This window comes from Sapajus apella, unplaced genomic scaffold (assembly GCF_009761245.1).
Source record: "Sapajus apella isolate SASKATOON/1434 unplaced genomic scaffold, GSC_monkey_1.0 scaffold10, whole genome shotgun sequence".
Classification (NCBI taxonomy): Eukaryota; Metazoa; Chordata; class Mammalia; order Primates; family Cebidae; genus Sapajus; species Sapajus apella.
This window is the reverse complement of record NW_022436950.1, coordinates 20977304-21004861: the sequence shown is the minus strand read 5'-3', so window position 1 is coordinate 21004861 and position 27558 is coordinate 20977304. Positions and strand designations below refer to the sequence as shown.

The 27558-nt window shown below is 49.2% G+C and overlaps 2 protein-coding genes across 17 annotated transcripts; one reads left to right on the top strand and one right to left on the bottom strand.

Moving 5' to 3' along the window:
• Positions 1–578: 578 nt before the first annotated feature.
• On the bottom strand, positions 579–23273 carry ZNF142 (zinc finger protein 142). Of its 7 annotated transcripts, XM_032278184.1 has the most exons (10): positions 22917–23273; positions 22661–22837; positions 20730–21042; positions 16473–17072; positions 15156–15323; positions 13111–13935; positions 10534–10711; positions 6185–9101; positions 3990–4095; positions 579–1242 (listed from the first exon to the last, which is right to left on the bottom strand). In XM_032278184.1, exons 3-10 carry the CDS (start codon positions 21007–21009, stop codon positions 773–775), a joined length of 5544 nt encoding a protein of 1847 aa, XP_032134075.1. In that variant the 5' UTR covers positions 21010–21042; positions 22661–22837; positions 22917–23273; the 3' UTR covers positions 579–772. The 7 variants fall into 7 exon arrangements, with proteins under 7 accessions (XP_032134075.1, XP_032134081.1, XP_032134078.1 ...); XM_032278190.1 differs by lacking the exon at positions 20730–21042 and having other exon boundaries at positions 16473–16594; positions 22917–23083; XM_032278187.1 differs by lacking the exons at positions 16473–17072; positions 20730–21042 and having other exon boundaries at positions 22661–22755; positions 22917–23272.
• Positions 23274–23603: 330 nt separating this feature from the next.
• On the top strand, positions 23604–27419 carry LOC116551778 (mitochondrial chaperone BCS1). Of its 10 annotated transcripts, none has more exons than XM_032278205.1 (9): positions 23624–23705; positions 24279–24373; positions 24891–25259; positions 25358–25472; positions 25713–25907; positions 26147–26210; positions 26494–26663; positions 26860–26977; positions 27110–27419. In XM_032278205.1, the coding sequence occupies exons 5-9, from the start codon at positions 25754–25756 to the stop codon at positions 27360–27362; spliced, it is 759 nt and encodes a 252-aa protein (XP_032134096.1). In that variant the 5' UTR covers positions 23624–23705; positions 24279–24373; positions 24891–25259; positions 25358–25472; positions 25713–25753; the 3' UTR covers positions 27363–27419. The 10 variants fall into 10 exon arrangements, with proteins under 10 accessions (XP_032134088.1, XP_032134093.1, XP_032134096.1 ...); XM_032278198.1 differs by having other exon boundaries at positions 23625–23705; positions 25358–25497; XM_032278197.1 differs by lacking the exon at positions 24279–24373 and having other exon boundaries at positions 23604–23705; positions 25358–25497.
• The last annotated feature ends 139 nt before the right edge of the window (positions 27420–27558 follow it).

Sequence of the window (27558 nt, the reverse complement as noted above, 5' to 3'; positions counted from 1 at the left end):
AGGATTTGGATGAATCCATAATGTAGTAACCACTTTCTGTTTAACATTCTTTATAGAGCATTAGGCACAACAGCACATGCGGTTAGATACAACTGTTTTGAGAAGATTCTGAAAGAAAATAGGACTTGACACAGTAAGAAGGAAAGAGAAGATGGAGTGGGTAAAATCCAGATCTTACAGCCAGGGACTTTGATGGAGTGAGGGTGAAGAAACTGTGAACTCACAGGTTAAAAACACAATGTATAGCAATAAGAAATCAACGTCCGAGGGCCAGGCACAGTGGCTCACACCTGTAATCCCAGCACTTTGGGAGGTCAAGGCGGGAGGATCACGAGGTCAAGAGTTCGAGACCAGCCTGGCCAACATGATGAAACCCCATATCTACTAAGAATACAAAAATTAGCAGGGTGTGGTGGCATGTGCCTGTAATCCCAGCTACTCGGGAGGCTGAAGCAGGAGAATAGCTTCAACCTGGGAGGCGGAGGTTGCAGTGAGCAGAAATCGCACCACCGCACTCCAGCCTGGGTGACAGAGCAAAACTCTGTCTCGGAAAAAAAAAAAAAAAAGAAAGAAATCAGTGTTGTAGTCCATGTCTCTCTTTTATATGGGTGATAATTTCAAAGTACTATAGCGAGTCCCAGGAGGATTCTAGTCACCCTTGCACCCCAAAAGCCAGTCTTCCCTTAGGCTCTGAGCTCCTCAGGCTAGCGCTGGTCAACGTCTGCGCATCTCAGACCATACCCTCTTCCTCTCCAGGAGGTGGGGCAGGCTGTCAGCCCTCAGGTCCAGTGTGGGGAGTGGCAGGAGCAGGAGGGCTGGCATCCTCCAGCTGCACATCATGCAGGTGCACCGTGGGGGTGGTGGGGTCTTTGCCCACACCCTGGTTTGGGTCGGCTTGGTCAGGGTGGTGCCTGCGCACGTGCTTGACCACCTGGAATTTTTGCTTGGCCTTGTAGTTGCAGAGGCGGCAAAAGAAGGGGTGGCGGTCGGTGTGGGTGAGGGCATGATGGCGCAGGCCAGCAGCCCAGCGGAAAGCACGGTGGCACACGTTGCACACATAGGGTTTGGCCTCACTGTGCTTGCGAAGGTGGGTACGCAGCAGGAAGCGCGTCTTGAAGGCCTTGCCACACTGGTCACACATGAAAGCCCGTGCCTCTCGGTGCCGTGTCTCCTGGTGCACACGAAGTGCATCAGCCCGGTTGGTGCAGTACTCACACTCGGGACACTGGTATGGCTTCAGTCCTACAGGACAGGGAACAAATCACCAATGAAAGGTGGTGGAGCAAGGTTCACTGGAGTTACTGTGATCCACAAATATAAAGAATGCACACAGCAGGTTAACGAGCGTACTTTGGAATGCTCCAGTCCTCGAGTCCTCTCTGACATTTATTTTGAGATGGAGTTTGCTCTTGTTGCCCAGGCTGGAGTGCAATGGTGTGATCTCAGCTGACTGCAACCTCTTTCTCCCAGGTTCAAGCAATTCTTCTGCCTCAGTCTCCCAAATAGCTGGGATAACAGGCATGCACCACTACACCCGGCTAATTCTGTATTCTTTTGTGATCCACCCACCTTGGCCTCCAAAGTGGTTGGATTACAGGCATGAGACACTGTGCCCAGCTAATTTTGTATTCTTAGTGGAGACAGGGTTTCACCATGTTGGCCTGGTTGGTTTCAAACTCTTGACCTCAGGTGATCTGCCCACCTTGGCCTCCCAAAGTGCTAGGATTATAGGTGTCAGCCACCGCGCCCGGCCCTGTCTGACATTTCTGTGCTCTTCCAACACAGCATCCTTGTACATCCATAAGAAATCAATGTTGTAGTCCCAGCAATCAATGTTGTGGGTGCCCAAAGGATGCTGATGATTAACTGGACCTCTAACCAGTTAGCTTATCTGAGAGTAATGAATATTCAAATATGGAACAGTTTCCACATACATGGGAAATTACAACCCTCTTTTGGTCACAGGGTACTCATGGAATTTGAGAATTCATTTAAATACAACTGCTTGTTCAACTCAAAAAGTCAAAGACCCTGTCTCTACAAAAAAAATTAGGTGAGTGTGGTGATGTGCACCTGTAGTCCCAGCTAACTGGGAGGCTAAGGCAAGAAGATTGCTTGTACCCAGGAGTTTGAGGTTGTGGTGAGCTGTGACTGCACCACTGCACTCCAGCATGGGCAACCGAGCAAGACCCTGTCACTAAAAAAATAAAAATAAAAAATAAGTTAAAGAAATACGTAGGAGGAAAGAAGTAGAGGTGAAAGAAGTGGAATTCATAAAAGCAAAGGGCCTTGAAATGCCCCTAATCAACTCCTCCATATATGGAGGATCATATGCAATAAGCACAGGCACACAATTACGTGGTTTTTTTTTTTTGAGACGGAGCTTTGCTCTGTCGCCAGGCTGGAGTGCAGTGGAGTGATCTTGGCTCACTGCAACCTCTGCCTTCCAGATTCAAACGATTCCCCTGCCTCAGCCTCCTGAGTAGCTGGGACTACAGGCATGTGCCACCACCAGCTATTTTTTGGGTTTTTTTTTTTTTTTTTTTTTTTTTTTTTTTGAGTTGGAGACTTGCTCTGTAGCCCAGGCTGGAGTGCAGTGGTGTGATCTCAGCTCACTACAACCTCCACCTCCTGGTCCTGGTTCAAGCAGTTCTCCTACCTCAGCCTCCCAAGTAGCTGGGATTAAGGCATGAACCACCATGCCCAGCTAATTTTTGTATTTCTTAGTAGAGACAGGGTTTCACCACGTTGGCCAGTCTGGTCTTGAACTCCTGACCTCATGATCCACCTGCCTTGGCCTCCCAAAGTGCTGGGATTACAGGCATGAGCCACTGTACCTGGCCTGTTTGTTTTTTATTTTTTTTGAGATGGAGTCTCCCTCTGTCTCCAGGCTGGAGTGTAGTGGTGCGATCTCGGCTCACTACAACCTCCCCCCTCCTGGGTTCAAGCGATTTTCCTGCCTCAGCCTGCCGAGTAACTGGGACTACAGGTGCACGCCACCACAACTGGCTAATTTATTTTTAGTAAAGACAGAGTTTCACCTGTTGGCCAGGATGGTCTCAATTTCTTGACCTCGTGATCCACCTGTCTTGGCCTCCCAAAGTGCTGGGATTATAGGCATGAGCCACTGCATCCGGCCCAGATTGTGTGCTTTCAAAAGCCAAATGCTGGGTGTGGTGGCTCACGCCTATAATCCCAACACTTTGGGAAGCCGAGGCGGGCAGATCACGAGGTCAGGAGATCGAGACCATCCTGGCCAATGTGATAAAACCCCCATCTCTATTAAAATACAAAAAAATTAGCTGGGTGTGGTAGCATGTGCCTGTAATCCCAGCTACTCAGGAGGCTGAGGCAGGAGAATCCCTTGAACCCAGGAGGTGGAGGTTGTAGTGAGTCGAGATCTCACCACCGCACTCCAGTCTGGTGAGTGAGACTCCGTCTCAAAAACAAAAAACCACCACCACCACTGCCACCGCCGCCGCCGCCGCCGCCACCACCACCACCACCACCAAGTTTGTGGATTCCATACCCAGAAGAAAAGGACAGATTGTAACAGGGGAACCCTCTACTTTCTCCTTTTAACTCATGACAGTTCCATCATCTCTGTGTTAAGAACCAGGTAATATTTCATTATATATATTAAAAAAAAAAAAAAAAAAAAAAAGGAACCAGGTAAATCTGCCCTCAGTCACGCAAGTTTGAGTTGGGGGTTCTCAGCAGGAGATAAATGACCTTGTAACACAGTCACCTGGGAAACTTTTGGAACGTACACATGTCCAGGCTCTCAGGTTCTTCCCTTCTGATCCTGACAGGCCTTCAGTGGGCTGGGGAGCCATTCTGGCACATACAACCCCAGCCTACCCTCTACTCCCAATGTGAAAATTGATGTTGGCCCTGAATCTGACCAAGGACATACACCACCTTGGTGAGGTTAGGCTTGCCAGGGAACAAGGGAACCCTTCAGGCCTGTCAAAACCACGAAGACTCACCTGTGTGCTTGGTCATGTGGTATTTGAGCTGGTTGACCCACTTGCACTTGTAGCCACACTCAGGGCACAGGTACTTCCGTTCCTCCTTGTGGATCCGCATGTGGTACTGGAAGAGGCAAGAGCAAAAAGCAGAAAACGTGTACCCTTTGGTGCTCACTGGATGCAGAAGTAGGGACAGGTAGGCAGAGAAACTGTTGGCAGATAACCCTGTCCCCTGCTCCCATCCTATCCACATGCCGCTTACCAACCAGGTCCCCCAGTCTGGTCAGTTTGGTATCCTAGGTTTGCCTTAGGTCTGTCACTTACTAGCTGTGTCCTAGATGGTCTAATACCTAATTCTTAGTCTACTAATCTGTAAAATGGGGAATAAAGTATCTATATGTCATTTTTTTTTTTTTTTTTTGAGACGGAGTTTCGCTCTTGTTACCCAGGCTGGAGTGCAATGGCGCGATCTCGGCTCACCGCAACCTCCGCCTCCTGGGTTCAGGCAATTCTCCTGCCTCAGCCTCCTGAGTAGCTGGGATTACAGGCATGCGCCACCATGCCCAGCCAATTTTTTGTATTTTTGGTAGAGACGGGGTTTCACCATGTTGACCAGGATGGTCTCGATCTCTTGACCTTGTGATCCACCCGCCTCGGCCTCCCAAAGTGCTGGGATTACAGGCTTGAGCCACCGCGCCCGGCCTATGTCATATTTTTGAAAGGATTAGAATTATAGTGCTGCAAAATATTTTAAGTGCTCAATAAATGTCATCCGTTATTATGCAGATTATTCCCACCCTACTCTATACTTTTATCATATGGCCAGCAGACATTATGGAACTTTATTTTTTTTAATCTTCAGTTTGCTTGCTAGGGATTTTTTTTTTTTTTTTTTTTTTAAAGAGACAGGGTCTCAGGCTGGGCATGGTGAGACCATCCTGGCTAAACGGTGAAACCCTGTCTCTACTAAAAATACAAAAAAATTAGCCAAGCATGGTGGTATGCACCTGTAGTCCCAGCTTCTTGGGAGGCTGAGGCAGGAGAATCGCTTGAACCCAGGGGGTGGAGGCTGCAGTGAGCCGAGATTACATCACTGCACTCCAGCTTGGGTGACAGAGCAAGACTCCATCTCAAAAAAAAAAAAAAAAAAAGATACAATCTCACCCTATTGGCCAGGCTGGAGTGAACTGGTGGGATCACAGCTCTCTGCAGCCTTAACCACCCAAGCCTCCAAAGCAGCTGGGACTACAAGTATACACCACAATGTTCAGCTAATTAAAATAATTTTTTCTGTAAAGACAGAGTCTCAATATGTTGCCCTGGCTGGTCTCAAACTCCTGGGCTCAAGCAATCCTCTCGCCTTAGCCTCAAAGTGCTGGGATTACAGGCATAAGCCACCACACCTGGACATGAATTTTTTTTTTTTTAATGGGGTTTTGCTCTGTCACCCAGGCTGGGGTACAATGGCATGATCATAGCTCAGTGTAGCCTCAAATTTCCAGGCTCAAGCAATCCTTCCACCTCAGCCCCCTGAGTACTACAGTCCTCCTGGGACTATAGGTATATGCCACCATGCCAAGCTAATTTAAAAAAAATTTTTTATTTTGAGATGGAGTCTTGCCCTTGTTGCTCAGGCTGGAGTGCGGTGGCTTTGATCTTGGCTCACTGCAACCTCCACCTCCCAGGTTCAAACAATTTTCCTGCCTCAGCCTCCTAAGTGGCTGGGATTACAGGTGCCTACCACTATGCCTGGCTAATTTTTATACTTTTAATAGAGACAGAGTTTCACCATGTTGGCCAGGCTGGTCTCAAACTCCTGACTTCAGGTGATCCACCCACCTCGGCCTCCCAAAGTGTTGGGATTACAGGGGTAAGCCACCAGGCCTAGCTAAAAAATTTTTTTGTAATGGGATCTTCCTTTGCTGCCCAGAGTGGTCTTCAACTCCTGGCTTCAAGCCATCTTCCTACCTTGGCATCTCAAAGTGTTATTACAGGCGTGAGCCATATTACGAAACTTTATCTTTACAACAACCCTATGAAATTGGTAAGTTCTTTTTTTTTTTTTTTTTTTTTTTTTAATAGATGAAGAATCTGAGGCTTGGTAAAGGAACCTTCCCAAAGTCACAGAGCTAATATCTGGAAGAAGAGGGGCCAGGCAGCTTAACTCCAGAGCCTGTGCTCCTTCCACTTCCTGTCTCATATCCTGACATTACCTTGAGGCGAGAGGGGTCAGCACAGGCATAGGGGCAGAGGTGACAGTGGTAAGGCTTTTCTCCAGTGTGGATGCGGCTGTGCCAGGTGATCTTCTGCCGGTTCTTGGTGCTGTACGCACAATCAGTACACTTGTAGAGACGGGTGCCCCCATGCCCTTTCACATGGTGATCTAGTACCAGCTGATGACGGCATGCAAAGTCACAAAAGGGGCAGCGTAGAGGGGGCTGGCCAGCATCCTCATCCCCATTTGAAGCTGCCACAGAGGATGAAGTCTCCTCATGCTGTTCCAGGTAGTGCTTTACCAGGCCCACCCGCTCCCGGGCAGCAAAGTCACAGAGCTGACAGCGGTGGCTGAAATGCTGCTGCCTCCGGTGCTCGTCCAGAGCTGGTCGGCTAGGGAAGGCCTCCTGGCAGGCCCCACACTCAAGCCGCGGGTGCTGTTTACGGGTGTGTCCTCGTAAGCTGGCAGGGTTGGGGCACAGCAACCCACAGCGGGAACAGTGCAGGGGGCCCTCTGTGGTCTCTACAGGAGAGCCAGGGGCAGGCTGTGCAGGCTCGGGGTGTCGGCGCAGAGCATGCTGCTTAAGTGCTGTCTCTGAGCTAAACTGGGCTTCACACTGGGAGCAGGCAAAGGCTGGGGTGCCTTGGTGGCAGCTGTTGACATGACGAGTGATGTCATGGCGAAGGTAGCCACTATAGTCACAAAGTGGACAGAAGTGGGTGGGTGTTTTGTCATGTACCCTTAACCGGTGCAAGCGTAGTTTTGAGTTGGTACCAAATGTCTGGGGGCAAGAGCTGCAGGGGATCCGGCCAACGCCTGTGTGTCGGGACTGGTGAGCCTCTAACCGGTACCGTCTGGTGGTGGAAAAGTCACAGAAGGGGCACTGATGGGGCTTCACCCCCTCGTGCTTGAGACGCCGGTGCTGCTGCATGCAACGGCTCTGTTTGCAGGTGAAGCCACAGTCCCCGCACTGCAGATGGGGCCGGGGCCCACGGGCTGGGGCCGCAGTGGGGTGCCTCCGCTTCTGGTGGAGCCTTAAGGCGGCAGCAGCAGGAGCAGTGAATGAGCAGAGTCCACAGTGCAGCTCTCCAGACTCCTCAAGGGGACAGCCCCGGGTCTGGTGAGTCCTCAGAGCCCGTTCCTGCTGGCAGCTAAAGGGACAGGTAGGGCAGGAGAAGCGAGCCCCCTTCTGCTTTTGAACTAGAACAGTATCCCCATCACCGGAGCTGGACTCTGTACTCCCATTATTCAGGGGAACAGAGTCCCCATTGCTCAACGGGGACACAACAGGCTGGGTCTGGGGGGTCCCTCGTTTTCCTCCCCCACCACGTCCTCCCCTGCAGCCTTCAGCCACGTGAGAGGTAATAGAGGAGAGCCGAGAACAAAGAAATGTGCACGAGTTGCAATGAAACTTGCCCTGTTCAAAGTGGTACTTTTTAGGGACCTCTGTGGGTGAGGTGTTTCCTGTAGGAGGGACTGGGGAGCCACAGACTGTGGCAAGAGACTCCTCTGTTTCTTCTGGCTCCCTGGGACGCTCCAAAGGAGTATTTTTTGGAAGCAGTAGCTCTGCTTCTAGTGGTGCAGGTAGGGGCTTCCCACTTTCTGTGTCCTCCGAGGCCTGGGTACTTGGGAGCACAGGTTGCAGAGGGATGGGTGAATCTGGTCTGGGCAAGCCCTTGCTCTTTCTGAGCAGAACAGGGCACTTCTTCAGCAGGTGGGTGCTGAGGCCACGTTGTTGCTTGAAGCTAGCCCCACACTCAGGGCACAGCAGGGGCTCTCTTCGGCCCTGGCACCCAGTCCTGGAGTGCAGATTCAGGGCCTTCTCCCGGCGAGTGATAAAAGGGCAGTGTGGGCAGCGGAAGGCTCGCCCCTCTCCCTGGATCACTACCATCTGCACCCGCCCCTCTAGCACCAATGCCTCTGCTTGTTCTTTGTCCTGTCTCCTTAGGGCCTTGAGTAACGACTCTGACTCAGGCAATGGGGGCAAGGGTGCCGTCTCAGAAGGTGGAGTTGCCTTGAAGGTTCCTACCCAGTTGTTAGGGGTTTCCTCTAAGGATGGAGGATTTGAGGAGGGCTCAGACACTGGCTTTTCCAGTATGGGATTTTCCTCAGCACCCAAGTCAGAAGTCCCAATACCTTCAAAGCTAGATAGCTCTGGTCCTTCCAGTCCCTCTGGCCCTTCCAGTCCCAGGGGCCTGAACTCCACAGGAGCTGTTTCAGCGATCTCTTCAAGGGGTGGCCCAGCCACAGACTCTAGCTCTACTCCCAGGGCCTCTAGGTGTAGTGTGCAGCTGCCCTCCTCCACCTCTGCAGGGCTGGGACTGCCAACCAGGTCATCCCCATGGGGAGCCTCACTGGCCTCCTGTCTTCCAGTGCTGACCTCCTCACTCATCTCTGGCAGGGCCTGGTCCAAGCTGGGGTCCACCACAGTCCCAGGTTCATGGCCTAGCCCCTCAGGCTGGGCAGACAGCTGGCTTGAGGGCTCTGAATCTGGTGGGGGTGTCGGGCCTTGCCTGGCCACTTCTGACTCCTGGTTCGCATAGCGGAGCTGCCAGGCTTGGTCTCCAGGTACATAGCCATGGGCCTTGCGTTTGTGGAACAAGAGTGTGGTGTTGCTGAAGGTGCGGTAGTCACAGAGGGCACAGTGGAATTCACGGAGGCGGGTATGCTTGCAGTTCTCATGGCTCAGCAGGGCCTGCTTGTGGCGGCTCTGGTAGCTGCAGTAGTGGCAAGGGTAGAGTGGGGCTGGTGTGCCAGGGTGGTGCTGGGAAGCCATGTGCTTCTGCAACTCATACTTCCGCTTGCAGGCGAAGGCACACACCTCACACATCAGAGACTTGCCCTGATGCCGCAGCTTGTGGCTGCTCAGCTGATCAGCCCGGTGGCAGCGATAGGAGCACTGGTTGCACTGATACCTGGGGAGGACGGAAAGGGAGAGACAATCATGATAATCACAACTAAGAATCACTCAGTAAATACTCACGGTGGGCCAGGCTGTGCACTCAGTATCGTACATGTGTCACCTGATGTAACCCTCCTTTTTACCACCCCATGAAACTGACATCTCTATTTTCCAAGTGAGAAAACCAAATCACAGTAGTAAGTAACTTGGATAAGGTTGGTTACAAAGGAAGCCAGGAGCAGAGACAGCCTAGCTTCAGGACCTGTGTTCTAAGCCCAATTCTGTATTGCCTTCCTAAAAGAAAGTAAGCATAAATCAGCATGTCCCACTGTAGACGTCTTCTTTTTTTTTTTTTTTTTTTTTTTTTTTTTGAGATGGAGTTTCACTCTTGTTGCCTAGGCTGGAGTGTAGTGGCACGATCTTGACTCACTGCAACCTCTGCCTCCCAGGTTCAAGCAGTTCTCCTGCCTTAGCCTCCTGAGTAGCTGGGATTACAGGCGCCCACCACCATACCCAGCTAACTTTTGAATTTTTGGTAGAGACGGGGTTTCACCATGTTGGCCCGGCTGATCTCAAACTCCTGACCTCAGGTGATCCACCCACCTCAGCCTCCCAAAGTGGGATTACAGGTGTGAGCCACCATGCCCGGCCAGCCCACTATAGACTTCTAAGGAGCTGATGTGGCTACATCTCCACAGGGCAGGTTTCTGTGCCTCGTTCCCCTTCTCCCACAGAGAGAGGCATGTCAGCTCTAGAGACCCCTTAGCCAGCTGTGCCATAGGTCAAAGAATTTGCCTGGATTTGGAAGTGGCCAAGATTGGGGCATGAAAATAGAGTCTATCCACTTTGCCAGGGCCAAATTGAGAACTCAAGTGACACCTTAGTCTCTAGGCATATATTTGAGGTCTATACTCCCTTCCTGGAGCCCAGAGAGCATTCACCATGCGACTAAGCCACAGTCACAGAGGCCAGCTGTGGGCAATGGAGTTGAGACGGTGGGAGCAGAGAAGGGTGTTAGAAGGAAACTCTTTTTTCTTTTCTTTTCGTTTTTGAAACAGAGTCTTACTCTGTCGCCCAGGCTGGAGTACAGTGGTGCAATCTTGGCTCACTGCTACCTCCGCCTCCAGGGCTCAAGCAATTCTAGTGCTCCATCCTCCCAAGAAGCTAGAATTATAGGCACCTGCTACCACGCCCAGCTAATTTTTGTATTTTTAGTAGAGATGGGGTGTTGTGCAGGCTGGGCGTGAACTCCCAAGTTCAAGCAATCCACCTGCCTCAGCCTCCCAAAGTGCTGGGATTACAGGTGTGAGCCACCACACCCAGCCCTGGGAGGAGACGCTCTAGGGACCAGAGAAAGCAAGAGGGCCAGAAGTTGGATCCAAGAGGAAGCTAGCTTGACATAAGATTCTTGGGATTGGGATGGAGGCATATGTGTGTGCTTGTACCTGAGGTCCCCTGCATGTTTTCGCATGTGCACACGGAGGTAGTGCTTCCACTTGGTGACATAGCCACATTCAGTGCACATGTAATCCTTGGTGTTGGAGTGGGTCAGCATGTGCTTGGATAGGTAGCTCACGTCTCGGCATGTGAAGTCACACAGCTCACACTTGTGAGGCTTCTCACCTGACACGGGGGGGTGAGGATGAGGGGAGAGAACACAGGTCAGATACAGATCGAGTGGACAGACCATATCTTCCAGCAAGCCTGCCCTGATGACAGGAGGAACAACAGCTTCATGTGCTACCTGAGATGGTGAAAAGCTCACAATAATGAAGGCTGCTTTGCAGCCCTCTCAGACAACTACTCCCCTGACTCCTACACCAATGAAGTTGGGAAGAAAGTAAAAACTAAGCTTTTCTTTTCTTTTTTTAAATTGAGATGGAGTCTTGCTCTGTCGCCCAGGCTGGAGTGCAGTGGTGCGATCTCGGCTCACTGCCAACCGCTGCCGCCCGAGTTCAAGCGATCCTTGTGCCTCAACCTCCCAAGTAGCTGGGATTACAGGTGCCCGCCACCATGCCCGGCTTATTTTTTTTGTATTTTTAGTAAAGATGGGGTTTCGCCATGTTAGCCAGGCTGTTGTTCTTAAACTCCTGACCTCAGGTGATCTGCCTACCTTGGCCTCCCAAAGTATTGGGATTACAGGAATGAGCCACTGCATCTGGCCCAAGCTTTTCAAAACTAACTTAAAGTCCACTCTTGATTTATTTTACAGCTTGTGGACACTATAGTTAACTGCTTTACTTAGCCTAATTCTTTTGTTTTCTACAATAAAAGGAAAAATAAATGAGACACTAGAACAGAATGGTCAAGAATTCTGACTTTGAAGTCCAACATAGTAATAAAAATATTAACCGCCAACATGAACAAGTTCTTACTATGTGAATAGCACTCTTCTGAGCACTTTGTAAAAAAAAAAAAAAAAAAAAAAATGCCTCCTCTCCTCAAATCTTCAGAACATCCTTAAGAGACAGGTGCTATTATCACCCCCATTTTATAGATAAGGAAACTGAGGCACAAAGAAATCACAGAGCCATTAAGTGGTAGTTTAAATCCTAGCTTACTCCCATGTGGCTTTGAGCTGTCTGTTTCCTTGTCTCCAAAAGGATGGTATAAAGATTAAATGAGATGTCCTAAAGTTATGAGTGATACTCAGTGAGAACTCAAAGATGAGCTGTCATGTTGACGGTCAAGGCCTGGCACTGACATGCCGGGGGCCAGGTTCCTTCAAGACCCCTCCTTGTTGACCCTGCCAACTCACCCAACCCCCTTCCCTATGGTGAAAGGCTAGCAACGTCATATTCTGGTTCTCACATTAGCTGTGTGATCTTAAAGTAGGTCTCGGAGTTTGTCTCTTTTCTCATCTTGACCTGCCTTACTTACAGGATTGCTATTGTGGATTATATGGGATAACACATAAAAACTCTATAAACTGTAAAGCACTATAGCACTATACAGATGGAAGGCTTTAGGAAAGACCTCAGAAACATGAAATTTTGTGACTAAAGCATGTGCAGAAACAAGTTCAATGAGAATAATGGCTTTGCCCCTGGCTGCCTAAAATTTTTTTCTCCCATTCCAGTGTCTTTGATGAAAATTCTAGAGGCCGGGTGCAGTGGCTCACGCCTGTAATCCCAGCACTTTGGGAGGCCGAGGTGGGTGGATCACGAGGTCAAGAGATCGAGACCATCCTGGTCAACATGGTGAAACCCCGTCTCTACTAAAAATTCAAAAAATTAGCTGGGCATGGTGGCGCGTGCCTGTAATCCCAGCTACTCAGGAGGCTGAGGCAGGAGAATTGCCTGAACCCAGGAGGCGGAGGTTGCGGTGAGCCGAGATCGCGCCATTGCACTCCAGCCTGGGTAACATGAGTGAAACTCCGTCTCAAAAAAAAAAATAAATAAATAAAATAAAATAAAATTCTAAAAATGTCCTGTCAATCCACTGACGTTAACATAGAGATCACAAATGGGATGAGGCTGTAGAAGGAAGCTTGGGTTGGTTGTTACCTAAAGCATCGAGAATGCTGCAAGGCAATTAACAAGTGCGAGTTAAACATCTGCAACTTCCAGGTCACTGGAGGTCATCTTGTTCAGTGGCATGGATGCCCAAGCTATGGAAGGCCATATGCATGTGGATGGCCCAGTCCCCACAGCCATCTCTCTCAGCACATCCCGAAACAACAATTGCAAAGTAAGGTATTTGTCCTGGTCTGGGTTTCTTCAAGCTTGGCATTAACCCACTCAAACGTGACTAGGGTGGGCAGAACTGGACAGGGGCTTAAGAGCAAGGCACATAACCATAGTGCTTAGAGCACGGGCTCTGGAATCAGCCTGTAATTCAAATCCTAGCTCTACTACTTCACTAGCTAAGTGACACTCAACTTAAGGCTCATTTGTAAACTTGGAATACTAGATCTATCTCTAGGAATTTTGGGTTAAATGAGAAAATGTATGCAAGGCCCTTTGTATCCATTATCATCACCATCATTATTACAACATTATTGTAAGGATGGAAAATCCTACCGGTATGTAGAAGCATGTGTCGGATGAGCACCCTCTTGTGGGCAGTGGCAAAATTGCACTCAGGGCACTGGTGGATCTTCTCATGAGCATGCATCTTGCCTACATGATCCTGGTAAGCCACTGGGTTGAAGGTGGCAAAGGGGCAGAAGGTACAGCGCAGCTCTTCACTGCCAGGATGGCCCTGCTTCTTGTGTTTACGGAATAGGTGCTTATTGGAACAGGCGAAGTCACAGTGGGGGCAGTGGAAGGCGTAGTGGCTCTTGCGGTGGGCCTCCATGGCTTCCGCTGTGGCAAAGAGCATGGGACATGAGTGGTGGCGGCACTCCACAGCCCGCACCCCATGGGTCTCCTTCAGGTGCTTAACAAAGGCCTTGCGGCTGGGTGCAGCATAGCTGCAGCCCTCCTGAAAGCAGTGCAGGGGTAAGGGCTCTGCTGCGGCTGCTGCTGTGTGGCTCTTAAGGTGCTCCTTGAGGGCCTGGCTGAGGCGGAATTCCTCACGGCAGACAGGACAGGCATAGGTGTCCGAGTAGAAGTTGGAAATGTCTTCATGCATACTGGCCATGTGGCGGTTGAGTGCATTCCTCTCTACTGCACTGTAGTGGCACAGTGGGCAGTGGTGGGCCTTTTCACCCAGCTCCCGCAGCAGATGGGTCTTGAGCTTGCTCTTACTGGTGAAGAACTTCTGGCAGTTGGGGCACTGGAGGCTGGGGTCTGGGAAGTGGAGATGCAAGTGTTCCACCAGATGGGTCCGCTTCTTAAAGCAGCGCTTACACTCTGAACACATATGGGTCTTGAAGAGGGACTCGGTGCCAGAGACCACATCCCCTGGGAGAGGGAAGAGAGAGAGAAAGTTGAGAGAGTGAGATTCTTCAACAGGTCAGGGGATAGCCAGATAATAGGAGAATCACAATTTGCTCAGACACAATGTGTGGCCTGTCTCCAGGAAACCAAGCAAAAGGGTCTCAAACACTGTGGTCTCAAGGAAAACGTGAGAAACTCAAGTTTTAAGAGAAGCAAAATTACAAGGGCTTCTCAGACCTGCTGTGACAGCCTGTTTGAAGTGCTTTACTCAGCTACCTGCTCTTCCTGAGCCTTTATTTAGAGCTGCTTAAAACAATCTGAATGGAGCATTCTTGTTCTTTCCTGCCTTGTTCTATGGAGACAGGCAGAGGGATCAGCAAGATTAGAAGGAAAAGAGTCCCCAAGGGAGTGAGCCAAAAGAAGGTAAAGTACTCTTACTTCCAAACACTGGCCCACAGGGCTCTAGATAATAATAAAGCTGGTAACATACAACCAAATCTTTCTCATTCACTTGACAACAACTATACTCCTTGTGGGATCTTTCATATATTCTACTGGGGTGGAAAACTGGGAAGCAAAGATTCAGAAAAAAGTATTAGGGGGCTGGGCGTGGTGGCTCACGCCTGTAATCTCACCACTTTGGGAGGCAGAGGTGAGTGGATCACAAGGTCAAGAGATCACGACCATCCTGGCCAACATAGTGAAACCCAGTCTCTACTAAAATATAAAAATTAGCTGGGTGTGGTGGCATGCGCCTGTAATCCTGGCTACTCGGGAGGCTGAGGCAGGAGAATTGCTTGAAGCTGGGAGGCAGAGGTTGCAGTGAGCTGAGATCACACCACTGCACTCCAGCCTGGTGCCTGGCGAAAGAGCAAGAGTCTGTCTCAAAAAAAAAAAAAAAAAAAAATATTGGAGGGCTCAGTGCCAGACAAAATAGGCTGATGATCATCAATAACTTCTGGCATCTCTATATGACGAAGATCACCTTCTGCTTCCCTGCAGGAGTTTTCTGCCGAGGAAAACCAGTCCAGTAAAGCAAACTGTTTACCCCAACACTGTATTACTAAAGTCTTTACCATTTACTCATCATTTTCCCACTAGACCTTGACTTTTGAGTGAAGGTAGAATAGAATAAAAGGATCTGAACCAAAGCTCAGAAAACAAACCCCAGAGCCTCAATGCCAGGGTTTCAACAATCCATTCTTCCCCACCACCAAGGGCTTCAAGCCTCAAGATGCCATTACCTTCCAGCTGCTGAGCCTCTTGGCCTTTATCCACAGCCTTCTGGGATTCCTTCTGGGTGTCACTCTTCCCTTCTTTCTCTACATTCGCCTCTTCAGCCATCTCCTGCCCAGGCAAGGGTGCACCTGCTTCCTGTGAAGTTTCTCTCTCTCCTGGAGGCAGATTGGGAGCTGGAGATACATAAAACTTGATAAAGTCTACAGAAGCCAATGACAGCACTAAATGCTTATACTTCTCCACCTATTGGCTGAAATTATCACCCTCTCCCACTTTTAGCATAAGGGAATCTTGGGTTTTATGTACAAATGTATTTCCATTCAAGAGAGAAATAGGAGGACCAGGAACTAAGTTACTAGCAATGTTCCAGTCTAGAGTAACTCAAACCTCAGAGAGCACCAACTTCAGACTCCATGAAGCTAACAGCATTGAGGTCATAGGGGGCTGAAAGCAGAGAATGGGTAGACTGTAATTCCTTCTCTTATCAGAATCCTGGCCCGTTTTCTGTTTCTTCCTGCTCCACTGCTCTCTCAGCTTTTTTGAGACCAAGAGGAATGACAACTAGTAAACCCCATCTTCCTTGAAGGTTCCTTTCTTTCCTTCTTTCTTTTTTATTTTTGAGACAGGGTCTCACCCTAACATTCAGGCTGGAGTGCAGTGGCACAATCTCGGCTCACTGCAACCTGCCCTCCTGAGCTCAAGTGATCTTCCCACCACAGCCTCCTGAGTAGCTGGGACTACAGACATGAGCCACCACACCCAGCTAATTTTTGTATTTTCGTAGAGAAAGGACTTCACCACATTGCCCAGGCTGGTCTCCAACTCCTGGGCTCAAAGGATCCATCCACCTTGGCTTCCCAAAGTGCTGGGATTAACGCATGCACCACAGTGCCCAGCCCGAAGGGTTATTTCCTTTTTAAAATAACCCCAGCTTCTACTGCCCAATCCCCAGTTGCTCTAAAGGAAAATCTACAGGCATTCTATTAGTGGCTATAGCCAAGGATGGTCATTTTTGCTTTTGCTCTTAGAAAATTCTGGAATGGATTATCATTAGAGAATACTGGTTAAGGAACTTCAGGCTACAAGTAGCCTAAGCCAACTTTCACTCACTGTCAATGAACAAAGACTTACTCTTTGTCCCATATATTCCAACTGTTTCAAGATGTCTTCCCATGTCATCCAGTAATTCCAACCTCCTAAGCCACTATCTAGATTCTCTTATATTCATGCACATTCATGGCCCTGGAAACAACTACCTCTCCTATAAGATCAACTGTAGCTGAATTCCAGGGGGAGGAACTGCTTGGCCCTTGGCCTCATACCTGGCAGCAGCTCCTGGGATGGAAGACCCTGAACGGCAGAAAGTTCTCCCTGTGTCCCAGCACCATGGCTCCGCTGATGCTGCCGGAAGAGTTTGACGTTGGAGCCCATGAAGCTGCAGTGGCTGCAGTGGAAAGGGTAATGCGCCTGCCGGTGCAGCTCCATGCCCTGCTGGCTCCCGAAAAGCAGAGGGCAGCCCCGGAAAGAACAGGGCACAGGAACTGCTCTGTGAGTCTGCCTCAGGTGGTGCTGCAGACCCTTGCGATCTTCAGCAGAGAACACACAGCCAGATTCTGGGCAGGAGAAGGTGTCAGGAGTGCCCCGGTGAATCTTGAAGTGGCTCTTCAGGGCCTGGGGTTGGGCAAACTCCTGTCTACACACAGGGCATGATAGGGGACTACCTGGTGGGCTCTGGCCCTGCAGAGGGCCAGGGAGTGTTGGGTTGCTGGGAAGGAGCTCTACAGAGCATGGGGGGCTAGAGATGCCCTGCACAGGCTGTATATGGGTCTCACTGCACTGGTGCAGGGCCAGCAGAGTGGGCTCTGCGAAGCTCTGTTCACAGCGCTCACAGAAGTACACCTCCACCACCTTTACCAGGACACCTGCAGGCAGAGGACCGACAGAGAAAGGCATAGAATCAGATGGAACAAGACTCATAGGAGTTAGTTACTAGTAGAAAATGTAGGTGAATCTTTTAATATTCATGGAGTACAGATGGACTTTAAGTCTGGTTCTACACCTGGACTGTAAGCCCCGTAAGGTCAGGGACCATCTATCGGGCAAAAGTGTTTAGATTCCTAGCACAAGACTTGGTACAAGGTAGGTGCTTAATAAATATTTGTTAAATGAGTGAACAAACAAGCAAATCCAGAAAGCATTAAGACAGTATATTTTACCCAAGTAAAAACCAGAACTTCCAAAAGAAAATGACAAACTAGGGATAGTAACTGCAATATAAATTACAAATGTTACTTTCAAATTCTTTAAAGAGATTTACAAAGGCAAAGGAATTGATAAAATGGAGAATATCCTTTCTGAAAACAGCCAAATCATCTCCATAATAATTGCTGCCTTTTTAAAAGCAATGGGCCTTTTGATTAAGAAAGGCTTAAGAAACACTCTGGTACTTCAACAGCCCTAAGGGAACAGGGACCTGAGATTCTGTAAGGTTAAGGCCACTATGTTTACTAGTGGTAGGGCCATGACTCAAGGCCAGGGATGTCCTACATTTATTCTGCTAATCCTTTTGCTCTTTATTGTTAAAAAAAATTTCAGTGCAACAACTATAATGATATACAAGTATACAAAGGAAGAATACCCACCCAGTACCTTCACACACACAATTTGGTCTGTATCTTTTTGAGCCTTTTTTTCCCACTTGCTACATATCAAAGATATTTTTATCTTTGAGTACATTTACATCTACTTGGTATTTTCTTGTCCAGTTCATGTTTTTTCAGAGCATGGACAAATCAAAATGAAATTCTGCCTTGCTTCCCTGGAGACCAAAAAAATCCAAATAATTTTTTTGGTTGGTCATGGGGAAACAGGGTCTCTCTCTCTCTCTGTCATCCAGGCTAGAGTGCAGTGGTGATGTGATCACAGCTCACTGCAGCCTTGACCTCCCGGGCTCAAAGGATTCTCCCACCTCAGCCTCCTGAGTAGCTGGGACTACAAGCACCACCATGCCTGGCTAATTTTAAAATTTCTGTAGAGACAGGGTCTCCCTATGTTGCCTATTCTAAAAACAATTTTAAAAAATAAATAAATTCTGCCCTTAGAGATGGACATTTGGGCTGTATCCAACTGTTACAAACAAAGCTCCCCTATATATCCTCATCCCTGTATCTCTGTGAATGTATATGATTCTTTTTTTTTTTTTTTTTTGAGACAGAGTCTCACTTTGTTGCCAGGCTGGAGTGCAGTGGTGCAATCTCGGCTCACTGCAACCTCTGCCTCCTGGGTTCAAGTGAGTCCCCTGCCTCAGCTTCCCGAGTAGCTGGGACTACAGGCGTGCAGAACCATGCCCAGCTAATTTTTGTATTTTTAGTAGAGATGGGGTTTCACCATATTGGTCAGGCTAGGCTTGTCTCGAACTCCTGACCTTGTGATCCACCTGCCTCGGTCTCCCAAAGTGTTGGGATGACAGGCATGAGCCACCACGCCCAGCTTGTATATAAGTCTATAGGACAGATTCCTACAGTGGAATTACAGTGGTCAGAGTATGCATATTGTTAAATTTGCTATGTAGCTAAATTGACCTTCAAAAGATTATACTAATTTGTATCTCTGTAAGCTGTAACATGGCATTTCCTACAGCCTCATCAATAGCAGGTATTATTATTAAAAATGTTTAATTTATGCCAAAGTCCATCTCTTATTTTTAACTGGAATTTATTTGTTTGCTAGTGAGACTAAGCACCTTCCGTATGGTTACTACTTTTATTTCTTCTTTAGCGTATTGCACATAGATTTCTTTTAGCAGGCCAAGATGAGAGGATTGCTTGAGCACAGGAGTTCAGGACTAGCCTGGGCAACAAGGTGAGACCTTGTTTCGACACAAAAAATTGAAAAACTAGCCGGGTGTGGGTGGCATACACCTGTGGCCCCAGCTATGGGAGGCTGAGACAAGAGGACTGCTTAAGCCCAGGAGGTCAAGGCTGCAGTGAGCTATAACTGTGCCACTGTACTCCAGCCTGAGTGACAGAGCAAGACCCCATCTCAAAAAAAAAAAACCCCAAACAAAAACAAAACAAAACAGAAAAGGAAATCAAACAACAAAAAAGATGGTTTTTCTTATTGTGGCTCTTTGAATTTTAAAGATACTTTCTCATATATTGCAAGTGTTTTTCCTAGCCTTTTTTTTTCTAAATTTCTTTTGCCACATGAAAGTTTGGAAATATTATATGGTCAAATTAGCTGATCTTTCCCAATATTCTTACACTTATTATTATTACTTTTTGTCTTTTTTTCCCCCTTTTTGTGGAGAACGGGGTCTTGCTATATTGCCCAGGCAGGTCTTGAGCTCCTGGGCTCAAGCTATCCTCCGGCCTCTGCCTCCCTAACAGCTGGGATTATAGGCGTGAGCCACTGCGCCCGGCCTCCAGTATTCTTTGTCACTATACTACACTGCCAAGTGAAGTGGTGACAACTGTGGCTGGAGGATGGCAATTAAAAAACAGGGAAGTTTCCTAAAAATAAGAGGTGATGATAATGGGATGGATAAAAGGAGAATCTTTAATCTGAGAGAAATACAAATGCTCAACTCCTACTTTTTTTTTTTTTTTTTTTTTAAAGGGATGAGGGTCTCACTATGTTGCCCAGGCTGGAGTGCAGTGGCTATTCACAGGTGTGAACGTAACATACTGCAGCTTCTAACTCCTAGGCTCAAGCAATCATCCTGCCTCAGCCTCCCAAGTAGCTGAGAGGTGTGTGCCACTGTACCAGGCCTCAACTCCTATTCTTTTTTTTTTTTTTTGAGACAGAGTTTCGCTCTTGTTACCCAGGCTGGAGTGCAATGGCGCGATCTCGGCTCACAGCAACCTCTGCCTCCTGGGTTCAGGCAATTCTCCTGCCTCAGCCTCCTGAGTAGCTGGGATTACAGGCAAGCACCACCATGCCCAGCTAATTTTTTGTATTTTTGGTAGAGACGGGGTTTCACCATGTTGACCAGGATGGTCTCGATCTCTTGACCTCGTGATCCACCCACCTCGTCCTCCCAAAGTGCTGGGATTACAGGCTTGAGCCACCGCGCCCGGCTCAACTCCTATTCTTAACAACATGCCTTAGATGAGTAAAGTATGTTATACACAAAAAAAACTAGGGCAGGGAAATACCAGATCACTTCTGGAAAGCCCTGCCAAGCCCAGGGTGGTAGAGACAGGCTTTTTGCTTAATTCCTGGCTGTAATTCTTGGGTAGGAGGGTCAATATGGAAGAAAGAATCTCCAAGGACTGTTAAGAGGAAGGACAAGCCAGGAGTGGGCAGAGGTGTCAGAAAGGTCTTACTTTCTGGATTACTGCCTAGCACACACTAAGCCCTCACAGGACAGACTCTGCCAAAAGCTTGGTAGAGGGCTGTGCACCACTTTGCCAGCCTTCAATAAACATGCACCAACTGCAAACCAAATTACAACATCTCCAAGTATAAAAATAGGATGCTACCTTGTGTTCTCATCATATTTATATGGAATCAAAAACAGCCCAGGCAAAACCTCAGGGCTGCTTGTCCCACTGGCCTGCTTGCAACTGGGTTTGTACCTGGGGTCTCTCCAGGAGCACCTGGGGTCAGGGTTCCAGCTACTGTCTCCACAATGATCTCCATGTTCCCTGGTCCCTCTTCAGTTGCTGTGGCCTCTACCAGCAGGCAGCCTGGCTCAGTAGGTAAAGGTGTGGGGTCCCCAGAAGGACAGGGGCTCTGGACAGGCCCCAGGAGTCCACGGTTAGGGAGAGGTGGGGGGATCAGCAATAGCTCAGGGCATAGTCCATCCATCTCTCCAGTGCTACTGGCTGGCTGTGAGTCCAACAGGGGGTCTGTCATCACCACGACTTGTGTGTTTTGGCCTCTTAAATGCTGACAAGCCAACCAGAAGAAAAAGAAAATAAGGTTAGAGTTTTTACTTTCTTCCCAGCTGGTGTGGGTACACAGCCCAGTGCCCACCCACTTAGGCATATTCTTGTATGGCAGCATGCCATACATACCTTATGAGACAAAATAGAGGCTTTCTTTTTATGATAATGTTCAGAACAAAAAATATAAAAATGATAATAAAAAAAGAAAAAGAAAAAAACAAACAAAAAATGATAACAGACTATTAAGAGAGAGCCAACAAGTATCGGCCAAAATATTAATGACTGCAGGTTGTCTCCTGATAGCTAAGTGCCCTTAGCCAAGTCATTAAGCAATCTGGGTCTCCGTTTTCTTATCTGCAACAAAATTAGGTGGGGCCAAAGTATCTCAGAAGTTCCCCTTCCTTTTTTTTGAGATGGAGTCTCGCTCTGTTGCCCTGGCTGGAGTGCAGTCTCACTGCAACCTCCACCTCCTGGGTTCAAGCAATTCTTCTGCTTCAGCCTCCCAAGTAGCTGGACTACAGGCATGCACCACACAAGCCTGGCTAAATTTTGTATTTTTAGTAGACATGGGGTTTCACCATATTGGCCAGGCTGATCTTGAACTTCTGACCTCAGGTGATCTGCCTGTTTTGGCCTCCCAAAATGCTGGGATTACAGGTGTGAGCCACCTTGCCTGGTCCCTTTCCCTCTTACTGTTTGATAATCTCACTATTCCTCAGAATGATTATAAGGAAGTCCTTTCCTTCATCAGCTGGCTCCTGCTAACCTCCCAGACTCATCTCCCACTTCTCCCCTCAACAGGTCTCTGAACCAGATGATGTGCCATTCTCCAGACCCGTCTCATTCTCTGTTGCTTTCACACCCTCACAGCCCTTCATGTCTCTTGGCTTGATATGCCTTTCCCCTTCTCAATCTCCCCCTCTTGTCTGGCTAACCAATTAACTATCCTTGAAGAAGCTGCACAAATGTCACTTCTGCCATGAAGGCTTCCTGACACTCTTAATCCATTCTCTCTTCTGGCATCCTAAGAGCACTCTGTACACAGTCCTATCAGAAACGAGGTCACACTGCACTGTTGTTTACCTGTCAGTCTCTCTCCCTAGATGTGTAGCTTTTTAATAATTTGTTGACATCATTACTTCAATATCACTTTGTGATACTGACATTATCACTTCAATGAATACAGTGAAGAACCACAGACAGGGAACTGCATTGGAGTAAAGCTAGGTATCTCATACCAAACCAGTGGTTTATCATCTATAATGTAACATATTTGGAGAAATTCCAAACTCATTAACCACCACCTAAAACTAAATATGAGAACATAACTGAGGAATGAATGACAATTAAATTGCATACTGTTACACACGGCTATAATGAATTTAAGCTGAATAATTAGTAATTAATAAGAATAATAGTAATCATTTCATGAAATTGAGTCACAGAGAATTTGCAAAAAGAAAAAAAAAAAAGAAAGAAAGCAAGACCCTGCAATCTGATTGTCCCTACTTCCAGAATTCCACGGACTCAAAACAGTTGCTCATAGGGATTCACAAAGTGGCTGGGAAGAGCACTCCTGTTGTCAGAGGGATTCTCTGTAAACTGCAGCTTCCACTTACTGAATTTTATCTCTGCTCTGGGGAATCTTCCGACTCGGCCATTCATGGCCTCCGGGGGGAGCCAAGGAGGACGCTGAGCCGTCAAGATTAAGAACCTTCACCCGACGGAGGGCAGGGTGAGGTAGGAGACAGATGGGCACGAGAGAAGAAACACGCGTTATCTTCCGAGTAGGAGCACTGGGGAAGAGAAAGGACAGACTAAGGCAGACACGCCGGGAGAAACAACGGGCCCCGGCCTAGGGACCCGGGTTCCCACCTGCCGCTGGGTTCTAACTCTCCGCGTGGCCTTGGACAGAGAGTCGCCTCGCTTCTCTGGGCCTCAGCTTTCCTGTCTGTAAAATGGAGGTGATGACAGTGTCCATATCTTCGGGCGGGAGCTGGATCACAAGAGCCAGCGAACAGGAAAGGCGGTTTGTAACCTGGAAGGCTTAGTATGGAGCATCGTCATGATTTTGTTCCTGAGAGCAGCGGGTACCCAGGCGGGGTCCAGAGCCATGACGCGACTGTGGCGCCGGGGCCCATCTCGTCTGCGTGCTCCCTTCAAGTACCTCCTCCCGAGAGTTCCCAGGGTCCAGGCCCACCCTGAGGCCGTGGCTGGAAAAACTTCGCTTCCGGCTCGCTCCACCCCGCATTCCCTTCCCAGTTCCCGCCCCGCAGCCACTCACTCACCTCCGGACCCAGAGCCGGCTGGAGCCGCATCTCTATGGTCGGCCGTGGCTGGAGCGGCAGCCCACGGCCCCCTTTGTGCGACCGCCTCCGGCCCAGCAGCCTCTAGTATATCGGGGATGTGGAAGCTACTCTCTCTTCCTCTGGCCGCTGCGGTGGTACTCTATGTTTTCTCTCTGTGGTTTTTCCCGCCCTCCACCCCTACTCCAGCCCTGAAGTCGGAGGAAGCACCATCGAGAGCTCTGGGGTAGAGTGGCGTGGGCTTCTCGGTAGGTGTGGCGGGAAGTAGATGAAAGGACTCGGGGCGGGGCCGAGCGCTGCTTCCCCAGAGTGCGGGCGCGGTGAAACCAACGAGACGGAGGGCCAGAGAGTCATGGCGGTGAGTGGGCGGAGTGACTGGTTGCCCCAAACCATGTGGCTGGAGGCACGAGCTGGGGCGTGGGCAAGTTTCAGGAGGGGGCTTCTGGGTGTCGCGGAGGGGGCGGGGACGGGAGAGCTTTGTCAGTGGCCTTTCATACATAGGTGTTTTGGAATTCTGGATCCCAGTTCTGAGGCTCGGCCGAGGTCACTGCTGTCAGCTGATCTCCCTGCATGCCAGGCGCAGGGCAAAGTGGCTGGGGTTCCGGGTTGAAGGACAGGTGTACTAGAGACAACTTTGCGCTTATCCCTCAGGATCTTATTGTCTACAGTGTAACGATCCGTGGAGAAAGTAGCAGATGGGTAGGTTTTCAGTTGAGGAGGATAAGGGAGGAAAGAACCGGCATTCCGAACCAAGAGAACTGCATGAGCAAGGAGGTGGGAGGTTGCTTATCTGTTGAACATATTTGTTGCATATTTGCTGAACAGGTAGTGTTAGGAACTAATCCATGAAAGGTAGGTGTGCGCCGTATTGTGGAGGGCCTTGAGTACCAGGCTGAGTTTGTACCCAATTCAGGGGTCTCTTGGGGGCCAGCCATTGAAGGTGCTGGAGCAGAAAGAGATGGAATTGGAGCTGATCCCTATGATGAAAGATCCGGACCCTTGTGTAGCTGTTCAGTGAAGCAGGAGGTGAAGAAAAATGCCATTTCAAGAACTATAATTTTAAAGATAGTTTAGGTGGGAAGTAATAAATGTTCCCAGGACATTAGATATTGGGAACGTAAGGGAGAGGATATTTGAAGGACGTTACTCATGGTAACAAGGCATAGGGTTATTGACAAGTCAATAGACGCTTCTCCCTTGCTGACTCCAGCTAGTGGGCCCCTTTCTGTCAAAGCTGGTACCAGGGACCACAAAAATCCTGTCCATCCATTATCCTGATGTGAACCCGGTTTATATTGCTCTTTTTGGTTTAAGGCATCTCCAGACATGGTCCTCTGGTAGGAAACAGGTATGAGTAGAGTAATGAAGGGCAAAATGGGATGAGGGACCTGGAGTCTCCACCCTTGCATTCCAACACTACCCTTACCCCGCAAAAGGAGGATATTGACCGACAGAGTAGTGCTAACCTGTGGCAGGGCTGGAGAATTCCAATTTCTAAAGTAATCTTTTGCTTTGTCCCATCGCCACTGTTCCCCACTTGTAGGTTTTTGCAACACCCCAGAGCCAGTAAAGTTTGGTGTTTCCCTTTCAAGATGCCACTTTCAGACTTTATTCTGGCCCTGAAGGACAATCCCTACTTTGGGGCTGGATTTGGACTGGTGGGTGTGGGTACAGTCCTGGCCCTTGCCCGGAAGGGTGCCCAACTGGGCCTGGTGGCATTCCGGCGCCATTACATGATCACACTGGAAGTCCCTGCTCGAGACAGGAGCTACGCTTGGTTGCTTAGCTGGCTCATCCGCCACAGTACCCGTACTCAGCATCTCAGTGTGGAGACTTCGTACCTTCAGCATGAGAGTGGCCGCATTTCCACTAAGTTTGAATTTGTCCCCAGCCCTGGAAACCACTTTATCTGGTAAGGTTGGGAGCCATGGGGGGCTGTGAGAGTAGAAAAGAATGATGGGAGCTGGGTTTGAACCATTCACTCACTCAGTTTTGATTGTTCTTATTCAGGTATCGGGGGAAATGGATCCGGGTAGAACGAAGTCGAGAGATGCAGATGATAGACTTGCAGACGGGGACTCCTTGGGAATCTGTTACCTTCACGGCCCTGGGCACTGACCGAAAGGTTTTCTTCAACATCCTGGAGGAAGGTGTGGGATGGCACAGGCAGGCTTTCTAGGGACATTGCAGGGATGGGGACATTTGACATCAGAGGATAAGCAGTTTGGAGGTAGAATAAGCAGACTGGGGTGAGCCCAGGGGAGCAGGGGGCCAGAGGGAAGCTATTTGGCATAGCTCCACCTAATCGAAGAATCAGCCAGCCATGGTGAAGAGAATTATTGGCTTTATCTCATCTTCTTCCCAGCTCGAGAGCTAGCCTTGCAGCAGGAGGAAGGGAAGACCGTGATGTACACAGCTGTGGGCTCTGAATGGCGTCCCTTTGGCTATCCACGCCGCCGGCGGCCACTGAGTTCTGTGGTTCTACAACAGGGTCTGGCTGACCGAATTGTCAGAGACATCCGGGAATTCATTGATAACCCCAGGTGGTACACTGACAGAGGTGAGAAGCAGCTGAGGTCTTTGCTGTGCTGTTTTTGACATTTTAGAGGGGACAGGTTGGTCTCTGGCCAGATGGGGTGATACAAAGTTCTGGTCCAATTCCCAGAGATTAAGAGGAATGAAAAGTTGTGTATGAGGATGGTTTTTTTCCCTACCAAGGTTATCAGGCTTCCAGCGGGCAGGGCTGGGAATGAACGTGGATATCGGGCAAAATCCGTATCATCCTGGCTGTTTCCCTAGGCATTCCCTACAGACGTGGCTACCTGCTTTATGGGCCCCCTGGTTGTGGAAAGAGCAGTTTTATGTGAGTAGTCAAAATTTCTCTGGTAAAACTAAGCCTTTGTGGAAACACTGGGCTGATGGGGTTGGAAAGGGAAATGAGGTCGAGGGGCCATCTCTTTTGGGTGCTAGTGTGACTGCTGCCTGGGGACCAGGGGCCAGGATAAACATGAAATGTGTGGAACATGAGGGTGTGAGCCAGAAGTCAGGCCTCTGAGACACATGTCCCCAGACTGTGAGGAGAGTAGCTGGGCCTGAGGAAGCATTTCCAGGTTGCCTGCTACCTCCTGCCATCCCATCCTCCATAGCACAGCCCTGGCTGGGGAACTGGAGCACAGCATCTGTCTGCTGAGTCTCACAGACTCCAGCCTCTCTGATGACCGGCTCAACCACCTGCTGAGCGTGGCCCCACAGCAGAGCCTGGTGCTCCTGGAGGACGTGGATGCTGCTTTTCTCAGTCGAGACTTGGCCGCGGAAAGTAAGTGAGGGGTTCTGGAGGAATGGGAGTGAGTAACTGCGGAACAGGAGAACACAGTAGAAATCCAGAGGGCTGGCAGTGGATGCCTGGGTTAACAACAGGAGCCCATGAGAGGCATGGTAAGGGTACACAGTGGGGCTGGCTAATTTTATGGCTGGACTATGACTATCCATGCTTTATCTTTGCCTTACTCCAGACCCAGTAAGGTACCAAGGCCTGGGTCGCCTCACCTTCAGTGGACTGCTCAATGCCTTGGATGGTGTGGCTTCCACTGAGGCCCGCATCGTGTTCATGACCACCAACCATGTTGACAGGTAGGACGGATCCTGAGACTGAGGCAAGAGCCCACCTCCTCAGTGCCTTGAGAGGAGCAGGTCAAGGGGCCATCTCTTTTGGGTGCTAGTGTGACTGCTGCCTGTGACTCTGCTTTCCCTTTCTTCTCGCAGGTTGGACCCTGCCCTGATACGCCCTGGGCGAGTGGACCTGAAGGAGTACGTGGGCTACTGCTCACACTGGCAGCTGACCCAGATGTTCCAGAGGTTCTATCCAGGGCAGGCACCTTCCTTAGCTGAGGACTTTGCAGAACACGTCCTTCGAGCTACAACCCAGATCAGTCCTGCCCAGGTGCAGGGCTACTTCATGCTGTACAAAAATGACCCTGTAGGGGCGATTCACAATACTGAGTCTCTGAGGAGGTGATTAGGCTGCGCTTGGCTCAGCTCTCCTCCTCTAGTTCAATAAACATCTGCCACACTACTCTGCTCTCGGATCTCCCTTCACTGGATTGGTACTTGAATAAAAACCAGAGGCTGCAATCACAGGTGCCTACAGGGGTCAGTCAGGCAACCACATATGCAAATGATGGAGCATAGACTAAGATAGAGATGAGACACAA